Raw genomic sequence first — 12,360 nt, forward strand, 5'->3', positions numbered from 1 at the left:
TGTAACTAATACCAAAGTTTATCTTGTGGGAAGATTTTTATGCCGTGATGAAAACCTCTAATATGAAACTAATATGAAATATTAAAATTTGACACACATTTTTGGATTTAGGCAAAGCCTTAAGGGAGGCAAACACACATAAAAGTGGAATAAGAACAGAAGGTTCAGCAAATGCATTAAAATGCACGCTTAAAGGAAGAACTGCCTTTTTAGACCCTCCCCTGCAAGTATTTGCTCACGCTTTCTTGCCAGCCCTGTCCCACCTTTGCATTGGGTGGACAGAGTGACGTGTGTCTGCTGAGATCTTCTCATATGTGGAGGTGGGCAATCCCCTGCAGGGCAGAGCAGAGCAGGTTTATTCTGGTACCCCAGACCCTGTGAGGATACACTGAGCCCTGGCTCTGCTGAATGATCTAAAGATGAAGCCTTTCCCCAGGAGTCTCCTATATTGTGCGTTGCTGTTGTTTTCTGATTATGCACACGCCACGTACCACCTCAGAGCAGGAGGTCCTCTGATAACCGCACAGAGCTACGCTCAGACCAGACACAATGCTCAACCAGTACTCAGGACGCTGAATCCAACAAGTAAGTTTCTTCAAAAATCCTGTTTGTTAGTAAAGGAAATATATACTTTTAGGAGCCTGAGGTTTTTTTTTTTTATCTTATAAAGGTCAAATAGTTTCCATATTATGATACTTTTAAAGCTTTTGTGCTTCTGCAGTACATTTCTTGTTAAATTTAAAGTTTTAGATTTATAACAAAAAAGCAAGTTTCTATCCACTCATATAAGCATCTTTATTCTCAGCCACCAAAATTATATGACAATATGTCATAACCTGGCTAAAAATATGTACATTTTTTACAAAATCACAATGAAAGAACCAATAGAACAGAGAAAAATGACAAGACAAGCCTTGTTATTGTTTCGTTACTGGTGATTTTAGACACAATTGGATTATTTTTCACAAGAAACAATTTTTTGTTTATCTTAATTTCATTTTAAAATGTGGAATCATTTTTTAATAGCCTTGATTCATGTCTATAAACATAATGTAAACTGTATTTCATGTTAATAGCAGTGTCTTGCAAAAGTATTACTAACCCTACAGCTTTTCAATATTTTGTTACGTTACAACTACAAACCTAAATGTGACCTTATTGGGGGTTTTATCTAAAAAGATAACACAAAATAGTGCATAACTGTAAAGTGAAGTGAAAATGTTTCTTTCTCAAAAAGTCCTATTGTAACGCTGGAGAAGCTGCAGGAAAGATAAATCTGGCATTTCTGGCAGATTGAAAGCCTTAATTAGTAATTACTACACACAAAAGTGCAAAATGTGGCAGAAGAAAATACTGGAAAAACCTGACAGCTGCTGCAGAAAACTGTGGTAGAAGCTCATCTTTCAGCCAGAAAACCAACCCTAAACATACAGCCAGGGCGACAATGGAGTCTTCCTACAAAGTACTGATTCAAGAGGGCCTGCATGGAAAGTTAACCTTTAACTTCATTATTATGCACTGCTTTGTGTTGCTCTTTCACCTAAATGCTGATAAAACATCAGGGGTTTGTATGTAACTTGTGAGAAATGCAAAAAAAAAGTATAAGCAGTGTAAATACTTTTGCAAAGCACTATGAAAAGCAGCTACGGCTGAATATTTCAACAGCAGTTCAAATGTTTTAACAACCGTATTTCACGCTGTTTGAAGCATGACGATATAATTCTTTACCGGCGGGGTTTTACAAGAAATCGTTTTTTTTGTAAAATCAGTGACTGAATATTTCATCTTTTCCTCCACTAATCATGTGTTTCTTTATTTCTGATTGTTTGTTCATTTACCCAGCGTTTACTAAAATGTCAACTCACAAGACCTCTGATGTTCTCTGTCACTTCTCCTTTCTGGTGGGCCTGTAGATCACAGAAGTGATTACACGTATAGAGGAAGGTATCGCTACCACTACCAGCCGCCAAGGATCCCTCCGCCGGTAGCGTATCGACCTGTTCCTCTATCTCCGCCAGTGACTTACCACAGACCCCTGGTCCCCGTGCTGCCCTATCACCACAGGTTCAATGGGCCTGCTCCACCACACGTGCATCACATATACAAAGGCTTATCTCCACCAGTTGCTAATAAGCCACATCCCCAACACAGGGTCAAAGGCCCATGGCCGTACAAACCGATAGGTCCATGCCCCACCAAATTGGCCCCAATGGCACCAGTTGTAGTCCTCCCGACTCTACCAGAGCCGACAAGGCAGCCGACGTTCCCTGCAACCACGGTGGCACCAGTGACATTCATCGTGACCACCGCGTCACCGGTGGAGATCCCTGCTCTTGGGACGCAACCGGTCAGTACCCAAAGCGGCCTCATCACCACCGTCAGTCCTGTGGAGACAGGTAGAATATTACAAGTCAGGATGCCATACTGTCAAGGTCAGATGTATTTTTTCCAGCTTTGGTCACTGATGGACTTAAAAAAGTGCCCCCCCCCCTTTGTCATTTTGGCCAATAGTTAGACAACAACACCGGTGCCAGTCTTAAACAGGGCTTTGAACCGATTTTTTTCCCCCAATCGGTTCGGTTCCGAACAGAAACGGAATTATAACGTTTCCGGTTATGAGTTCCACCAATAAATTGACGTTCCCGAACCGGTTAGAACAAAAAAAATACTGTTCCCGGAACGCTTAATTTCGTTCCTTTCGTTTGACAAATATAGCTATTGATTTTGTGTTTGGAATGAGCGTTTTACTTAACGATGGATCGTAATTTACCTCTTATTTAAGATGTGTAGCTCTAGTGGAGACACCGCTCTCTCTCCATTCAGTCAGCGAATGTGCTATGTGATGTCACACAGGAAGTGAACCTCAGCCGTCATGGTAACGTGCGCAGGAAAATAATTACTTTTTTTTTTTTTAGTTAATTAGGCAACGAAAACTTTGAGGAACAAAATAAAACCGGTATTAACTGGTTACCATTATTTTTAAATATGTGTTCCAGTTCCAGAACATAAAAAATAATAACGTTTCCGGTTTCGTTTCTGTTCCCTGTAAAATACAAAAAGTTCCCGGTTTTCGTTTTCGTTCCTTGAACCGGTTCAAAGCCCTGGTCTTAAGTATGCTTATATGCTGAGACTACAACTCACAATCTCTCTTAAACAGGTATTGTGCCACGTAAAAAAGGTGTTTGGCCTTTACAATATTTTAGTTTTTGCTTTTTTCGTACACTTAAACATTTCAGAATCTAAAATTTTTTTTGATAGCAGACAAAAATAACCAGGGTCATAAAAAAATGCAGTTTTTATGTATTTAAGGAAAAAGTAGTCCAAAACAACCTAACTCAATGTGAAAATATGATCGCTCCTCTTTATTAAATCATGAATTCACAGGTTTAATGTTAAGTTACAGTTGTTACACTCAGGCCTGATCACTGTTTAACTGGTAAAATATCAAGAGAACACTTGGATGGCAGCACCTATCTGGCAGCATGAAGTAGGCTAAAAGATCTTAAAATGCAAAAGAAATTCCAGACCAGTTGAGCAACTAGGTCAGTACCAGTCCAGAAAAAGGTTTACAAATCATTTCTAAAAAAATTGGGAGTCAATTTCCTCAAAGAGAGAAAACATGGAACAGTGGTGAACCATGCCAGGCCTTTATTGATTTAATTAAGGCATTGGTCCTGAATCAACAATGAGGAAAAAAAAAAGAAGCTGAGCCAAAATCCCTTGCGTTGGACAGTTCAAAGATCAATAGCACTGCTGAGCAAAAAAGAACACAAATGCCGGTCCACAGATGCTCGAAGACAAATTGATTCCAACACATTTGGGGAAATAATAAAAACTTGCAAAGGCAAAAGTGGAACTTTCTGAAAGGTGGTTTCTGCCATTTTAAAGGAGACATATCATGTTTTTCCGTTCTTCCTTTTCACATTTAAATAATTCAGTTGTGGTCTATATAATGTGGAACTGCAATGCTTTGGTCTGAATTCCCTTTTATTGTTGCCTGACAGCCCCTCTTTTTACGTCTGTTATGAGGTGTGTCTGAGAGCAACTCGCTTTGGTGCTGTCTCTTTAAATCTAAAGGCGACACTTCACACCCTGCCCCCCTCCGGGTCAGGTGGGATTCCACTTCACTCTGTTTGGTCATTTTTGTAATATGCTTTGGGACGATGTAATGAATTGTGTGGGTTAATACACCCAACAACTGAACGTTTTCACATATCCACTTGTAGCTTCCTGTCCTTCAGCTCGGACTAAAAAATTGCAGTGAAAAATAATAATGGCAGATTTGCAAAAAGCTGGAAGTCAGTGATCTTTTTTAGCAGCTTTTCTGCGCTCATAGACACTCAAAGTACACAACAAAATGTACTTAAGGGCTAGGAAAGTGGATTTTGAATGCTATGTCCCCTTTAAATGGTATAAAACTAACGTTTCAGAAAAAGAGCTTCAACCCATTATACAAACTAGGTGGTGGTAGTGTCATGGTCTGGGCTAACATCTGGCCATTGGTTTATGACCTAAACCTGAACTATATTTATTTAATTCAAACATCTAAACAATGTGCATAGTAAATACACACACACACACACACACACACACACACACACACACACACACACACACACACACACACATACATATGCATTCATAAATGTTGATTTGCGTTACATATGCGTAAAGGAATGGGATGAAGTCTACGTTTCAGTTTCTTGTGACCTCTTTTCAATAAATGACTAAAACAAACAAACAAAGAAAGTCTTGGAGTGGCCTAGTCAAAGTCTGGAGTGATTGAGATATTGTGGCATGACCTTAGACATCCTGTTTGTGCAAGAATATCCTCCAATATGGCTTTACTAAAATAATTCTGCAAAAACAAGCCCAGAATCATGTAAAAGAGCTTAATGGCAGTTTTAGCCACCAATGATGCAACGATTAGCTATTAACCTTAGGTGGGAATTAAGTTTTAACATCCGTTTTTTTAACACATTTAATCCTTGTTTGAAAATATCATATTTTATTTAATCAGGTTTTCTTGGGCTCATGTTAAAATTTGTTTTGCGATATACAACAAAATCTTCAAGAAATCTGTGAAGGGGGGCAAATACTTTCTCACCACGCTGTAGTATGAAATGAGTAGAGACCTGTCACTGATCTGATCTGTAGTCTGATTAAAATGAAAATCAGAACTACAGATACAGACTTTGTTGCATTATGTGCATGAGATTGGTCAGCCAGGGTTCCTAACACTCGTGTCTTCATGTTCAGGTGTGACGTTCTACTTTACTGTTGTGAACATCAAGCATATTTTCCTTAGAGGAAAGTGAGGCGGATTGTTGCAACTTTGAAATGATGCGTTGTATGTTATTCAGCATACATTATCATTTCTGAACAACCAAACAAGGGATGCACTGCCGTTTCATTTAGTTCCTCCGGGGACATGCTGTGCATCTCAGAGATTTCTCTCTTGGACGGTTTTCTTCGTCACTGCAACCGAACTTGAATGTTTGTCATTGCTTATTAAATGGACTCATTTTTTTTTACCATGGTTTGGTTGATCACCAGAGACAGACTCTGAGTGCAGGAGCCGCCCCCTGGACCTGGTCTTCATCATTGACAGCTCACGCAGTGTTCGTCCTGCCGAGTTCGAGAAGGTCAGAATCTTCCTGGCCAACATGGTGGACACGCTCGACGTGGGCTCAGATGCAACCAGGGTGGCCGTGGTCAACTATGCCAGTACGGTTAAGATACAGTTCCTGCTCAAGGACCATTTCAACAAACCTGACTTGAAGAAAGCCATCGCCCGAATCGAGCCCTTGGCGACCGGCACTATGACCGGCCTCGCCATCAGGACGGCGATGAAGGAAGCCTTCACTGAGCCGTCTGGAGCTCGGCCTCGCTTCAGGAACATCTCCAAGGTGGCCATCATCGTCACTGATGGGAGACCTCAGGACCAGGTCGAAGAAGTGTCGGCTGAGGCCCGGGCCGCAGGCGTGGAGATCTACGCCGTGGGCGTGGACCGCGCAGACATGCGCTCCCTACAACTGATGGCCAGTCTCCCCCTGGAGGACCACGTCTTCTACGTGGAGACCTACGGCGTTATCGAGAAGCTCACCTCCAAGTTCAGGGAGACCTTGTGCGGTAGGACAACGAAGGGCCTTCAGGACCTTTTTCCCGCCATTTACCACAGTTGTAGCTCCTCAGTCAGGGCACCTACAGTCTACAGGGGTGGTTGCTGGAGAATGTGGATTATTTACAATCTTATTGGTGACCTCTGAATTCACGAGGGAAAAATCAAGCTGCAGATGCTCTCAACCCCCACATGGACTGCAGATGTCGGCACTAAAAATGTGCTCGTTGAGTCATTAAACCCACAAAAAGTTTTGGGGCTGTTCAGTCCTAAACTTTTGACTTCACTTGTAAAAAATAATCTGATGTTTTGCAGCCGAAGTGTCCTTTTGGATGTTTTTTCTTTGTGTTTACACTGACTCTGCTCGTACAGGGAAAACTTACCTTCACACAGTGGACAGGTTAAGAAAGACGACGTGTGTTGTCCCAGTGTTGCCGTTTGTCTTGTGTCCCTCTTTCAGATAACATCATGTCTGCGTGCCGTCAGTGTTTCTGTGGTTTCCCCCTGAACGGCCTTGGCTGAGATGTGGGGAAGGGGTTTGAACGGCCACACGTGGGCTCGAGTACAAATTGGAAAAAAAAGCTGAAAGCAAACACCCGCAACACATTTTAACTATTTGAATACAAAGATACTTCTTACCATTTCTGTACAAATTCAAACACAACCTAACCCTATCTTAGCTCAAGGCGCCTAAAAAACATTGTATAGCAGCTCATGAAACTGTACTCATGCCGCCTTCCTGACAGCTCCATCCCTTAATCCCGGTTTGCTCCAGGTCTGGACCCCTGTTCCATGGGACATGACTGCGGGCACATTTGCATCAACAGCAATGCCTCCTATTACTGCAAGTGCCGGGACAGTTATGTCTTGAACGCAGACAAGAAAACATGTTCCCTGAAAGGTAAGACCATACTGCGTCGATTTTTTTTTTTTTTGGTGATGGTATCCAAAAGTGACGGAATCCATGTAAAACATCCCAACAAGCTGCCACTTACCCTTCCTTGCCGAGTCATTTATAACCCTTGATGTTTTTGTTAAATGTTATCATGCTACGACGACAACCCCTAACGTTTTCTTTTGGATTTTATGTGACAGACCAACACGATATAATATTTTTTGGGAATAACGTTTTAAAAAGCGAAGCGTGCATTTGCAGCCTGCCCTTTGTAGTACCGCTTTCTTCCCAATGAGAGCAGCGAGTCTTTTTGGGTCCCTCGCTATTCGCTTTGCACAGACTAAACATTTTACCCGGTCGTCTTTGCACAGATAGGTCAAGCTCATATGCTGATTTAATGACAGACAGCATCATTTTTAAGCCTCACCACAGATTCCCAGCACTGCAAAAAGAGAACTAAAAATAAGTAGAGTTTTCTTGAAATGAATGTATTTGCCCTTGATTTGAGCAGGTAAATAATGATTATCTGCCAATGGAATGAGTTTTTCTACCCCTAAAATAAGATAATTAGATATACAGCACTTGAAATAAGATTATGGAGATGAATTATCCCTATTTTAAGTGCAAAAATCTTTTTCCATTGGCAAATAATCTTATTTACATGCTCAAATCAAGGAAAAATACTCTCATTTCAAGAAGATTTTTCTTATTTTTAGTTCTATTTTTTGCAGTGAGTTAGATTTAGATTTTGACTTTGACTAGGCCATTTATTCACAGGAGCCTGCCATGATCTAAACCAACCTGTTGCCGTGACCTTCCCAGTCTCAAGTCTATAATGAGTTTCTGTCCCAGCTTTGGCAGAGCGTCCCCACAGCATGATGCTGTCACTACCATGTTTCACTGTGGGGACGACGTATGCAGTGTAAGGATCTCTTTGCATGTGGGCAAGAAAAGTTCAGCTTTGGTCACGAGAGCGCCTTTTCCCCCACTACTGCCACGCCGATTGTTTGCACCGGATTTTCGTCTGGAGATATCAGAGTGTGGGGAGCTCGGTAGAGATGCATGCTCCTATTTTAGATATTTATTAACAAAAAGAAAACCGTTTATCGTTTTTTTTCCCGCTGCACAAATGTGCTACAGTGCAGCAGATTGAAGATCACGGCTTTAGAATGGAAAAATGGGGAATAGCCCCAGTGTTGTGAGGCAGAATCTAATCCCCAGGAGCATTTGTTGGGCAATAGCCTGATAATATGGCAGAATTTAATTTCTGTACAGGTTATGCTTCTTGACCTGCTCTCAGAATGGGCTCTTCTTCGTCTTTGCTCTTCTTTATTCTTGGCCACTGGTAAAAAAAAAAAGAAAAAACAATGTGGGTGGTACCGCCTGTGATTTTGTTTTTCTCCTTTTCTGCTGGACATGTGTTGTTACGCTGATGTGAAATCTTCTCTCTCCTGGTGAAGAGGTGAGAGCGGAGGTGGTGGAGGATCCCTGCCTATGCGAGGCCCGGCTGGCGTTCCAGAAGCAGACTCAGGCGGCCATCCAGCTGCTCACAGCCAAGCATATCCTTCCTGTCGTGTCGGATGGCCGACGGTCCTCTCTAAACAGTCTGCTGACCGGCTGAGATGTGTTTTAGTGGCATGCACAAAAAACCTTCAATGTCTCCTCCTCTTCCCTTAACTGGTCAAACTAGCTGACATAGCTGAGAGAATAGAGCATCTGGAGAACATGCTGGGCCGTGCGTGAACCTTCCCACGCTGGTAACCGTGACCGCCTTCTTTCTTCTAAACTTTGGTTAGACCCGTGCATTCGGTGTTCAGTTTCAACTTCAACTTCTTTGGTTTTCCGCAGAGGCAGACGACGTCTGCGGGCCGCTGCGTTCCTGGGGAGGAGCTTCCTGTCATCTGCGACCTCATCAGTACAGATTTCATCCAGAGTGACTAAAGCTGTGATTCAAAGTTCATCGACTTGCTGTATAAACTGACCGCAACATATCTCACTGTTGTTTAGGAACTAATATTAGGCCTTATGACTATTGTTTAATCTTACTAAAGAGCACTTTATAGTACACTTTATGCTTACTCGGTAAATGATTAAATATTCTTTGATTACATTTCGTTAGTAACCTTAGAAAACTGATCGAATATATGTTAAAAATTGCATTAAATCAGATTTATGTGTTAAACATATCCAAGCATTTATGCTCTGTATGTCTTAATGTTATGATGGGACATGTTTCCCAAAACATATATATGTAGATGTGACAAAATAAATATAGTAAAGAATGTTTTTATGATTAGGATTTGTCTTTTGAATTCTTTGCGCAGTGTGCTTAAGCCAAAGCATTTTAAGGTTTATGACTGTTGATGATATATTCTGTAAGATGTAAACATTTGTGAAACACAATGAGGGGATTTAGAAAAAAGGAAGTTTTGTGCATTTATTTGCATTATTTGTCAGTTTCCTCTAAACTAAGTGCTATAATCATCGTCTCTAAAGACTCTAATTAATACATACATGTCCATATGTATTTGATTCATTGCGCTTTAGCAAACTATACCTTGGCTTTTTTTTGTAGCCATCAGCAAGTTCTGGCTAAATATTTGGCCTCTTTTGTTCACAGAACTGATGCAGGGTGCTAGAATGGGTCGGCCTTCTGACACAAACCCAACTTTTTTTTTTTTTTATCATAGTGTAAAACGTTTTTAAGAGAGTTGAGGTCCGGGCCAACCTGCTATAGTCGTACCAAAATCTGTTTTCTTGTGTGTTTGTTCTGTTGGAACACAGTCAAGTCCACGTGGCGTACATCGGCCTGATCCTTTTAGGTGAAAAAGGACAATTAGGAGTTAGTTTGCTTTTTAACTGGTAAATCCAACATGCACACTAACGAGGGCAGCAATAAAGCCCCACAGCATGCTGCTACCACCACCATGCTTTACAGTCGGTATGTTTTTTTTAGGCTCCAAACACATTTCCTGTGTGTTTGATGGCTCAGTCTTTGTCTCTCCTCGCAATGCAAAGATTTTGCCCCCAGAAACTTTCAATGGGGGCAACTAGAAATTTACGTTGAGCAAAAAAGTGTTTGGACGAGTGTTTCTTTCATTGTCAGCACCAACTCTGTACAGGCTGATGTTGAACTTCCTTCCTCTGGATAGCGACAGTAATGTCCCATCGTCCTGGGTGGTTTCTGAATAGTTTTTTAAACATCTTAACCAATTTATTTTCCAATTGAGACTCACAGTTTGTGTCAAGTTGTTGAGAACTGTTATATAACTGGATGTTTCAACAGCTAAAACATAAAAAAATGCACATCAGCACTGAAAAACAAAAAGAACCAAATATCCCAAGGTGCCCAAACCAAGAGGTTTGGGCACCTCTGCAATTAGCTGATGTTTACCACTGTTTTCTCATAAAAGTACATATACTAGAAAAATGGGCCACATATAGTTTGGTCAACTATGCTAAAGGGTCATAAATAAAACACATTAAAGTTATAAAATCACATGCTTGATAAGAATCACCACAGTTTTATCAGCTATTATTCATAAATCTGGAAAAACATATGAAATGACTATATCAGAAGTGTCAGAAGTGAGTGTTGAAAAGACGCTCTTGACCAACCAATTCCCTGTCCGGACCTTTGGCAAGTCTATAGGTTTGATACATACGCGATTGAAAGACCAAATAGCTATTCTAAGATTAAGAATAAGGGGCAAGAAGTTATTTTCATATTATGCAGTTTGCAGTCAAAGAAAGAGACACACATCGATGAATATTTCAGGAACAAAGGGGTCAGAAAAAACAATACTTCTACAGATGCAGCAAATATATACTATATATATATATATATATATATATATATATATATATATATATATATATATATAGTACAAATAGACTAGCGTGATCTATTCATCCAACTGGTAACTAAAATCCTCTTTTTAAGACTATATGTTGCCAGAAAACCATGTGCTGTGGGTCATGGCTGGAATGTTCCTGGAACAGCCCAGTGGACAGAGTGTCTCTTGTCTGTGGCGTCTCTACAAGGCAGAGTCAACAGTCCAACGTTTATACTCTGGTCTGGTTTAGGTCCTCCTCCCTCGTTTGACCAGACAGCTGTTTCATGTTGGCTTGTTGCTTCGCTTCACACACACGGAAAAGATGAGTGGGTCTCACAGCCCTCTGAGAAGTGAAGAAGACACACAAAGCTTCACTGTTTAGGGCTTTTAATGGCCACCGAGGCTCTTTTATTGACAACACCTGCTTTTGTACTTTGGTAATAGTCACAATTTCTCATTTTGAGAAGAATAAAGCTTCATTGAAGTATCTACAATGCCCACAACCTCACTTTAAATTTCTTGACTATGCACAAATATGACGTTGTTTTTGGTTTGTTTTCAAGCAACGACCATGGGACAGCAAAGATCCAGGAAGCCATTCCAGGGATTTTTCAATAGATCCATGAGTTCTTTACTTGTTTTCATTTAAAGCTGATGAAGCTGCTCAATGCTGTTACAATAAAATAACTAACCAAACCACCCAAGGTTCTGATTTTTGATTGTGCTTGCATATCCAAAACACTGGACTTTTGACCCAGTAATATTGAATATTATTACGGAATAAATGATCATCTTTAAAACACATTTCATGGCCTCGTTTGTAATAATTTAGTTAAGTCTCTGTGTACGCGGACACACCTCTTGAACACTTCACATTTTTCCTCAGGAAAACAACCACCGCTCCCTGTATCTGGATATTGTGCGCAAGGCCAACACAAAGTTGTTCATTGTTGCAATAATTACCTATTAGCAATTTATTGTTAGTTATGTAAAGATGGAAAATTGTTACCAGAGAACATCACCCTGATCACACGTTCCCAACGGTAAAAAATGGCGGTGGCAGCATTGTGGTGTAGGGATACTTCACTTAAGGACAGACACCCAAGCTTGTCAAGACTGATTGAGCTAAACCCAGAACAACCCTGGAAGAAAACCTGTTAGAGGTGTTAAAAAAATATCAGTCTCAATAAAAAGCCAAAACTGGAGTGGAATTGATTAGATAGTTGAATCATTAATCATTCTAAAAATGTTTATATATTATAAAATAATGGACTTCTAATTTTACCTTCTTTGCTTCTATATGTTAATTTATCTAGTGGATTTTTACTCTTTCTGAGTTTTCAGATGAGTTATCGAACAATACCGGATCCTGTATTAATGTTTAGATGCATTTTAAGAAAAAGGTTATCCTTAAGATCCAGATAACCTTTTTTCTTAATAATCATTGGGTTTACTTGGATTCTGGATTTACTTTACAAGAAAAAAAATCTCTGTATGTATGCTTTGAG

The 12,360-nt window shown here is 40.4% G+C and overlaps 1 protein-coding gene across 3 annotated transcripts; it reads left to right on the forward strand.

Annotated features, from left to right (window-relative positions):
• Positions 1-282: 282 nt before the first annotated feature.
• Positions 283-9,315, forward strand: matn3a (matrilin 3a). 3 transcript variants are annotated; one of them, XM_012869070.3, is made up of 7 exons: positions 286-585; positions 1,914-2,396; positions 5,557-6,132; positions 6,897-7,022; positions 8,477-8,575; positions 8,704-8,773; positions 8,865-9,315. In XM_012869070.3, exons 1-6 carry the CDS (start codon positions 420-422, stop codon positions 8,757-8,759), a joined length of 1,506 nt encoding a protein of 501 aa, XP_012724524.2. In that variant the 5' UTR covers positions 286-419; the 3' UTR covers positions 8,760-8,773; positions 8,865-9,315. The 3 variants fall into 3 exon arrangements, with proteins under 3 accessions (XP_021175400.2, XP_012724524.2, XP_021175399.2); XM_021319725.2 differs by lacking the exon at positions 5,557-6,132 and having other exon boundaries at positions 283-585; XM_021319724.2 differs by lacking the exon at positions 1,914-2,396 and having other exon boundaries at positions 296-585.
• The last annotated feature ends 3,045 nt before the right edge of the window (positions 9,316-12,360 follow it).

The sequence above is a fragment of the Fundulus heteroclitus genome, chromosome 15, assembly GCF_011125445.2.
Source record: "Fundulus heteroclitus isolate FHET01 chromosome 15, MU-UCD_Fhet_4.1, whole genome shotgun sequence".
Classification (NCBI taxonomy): Eukaryota; Metazoa; Chordata; class Actinopteri; order Cyprinodontiformes; family Fundulidae; genus Fundulus; species Fundulus heteroclitus.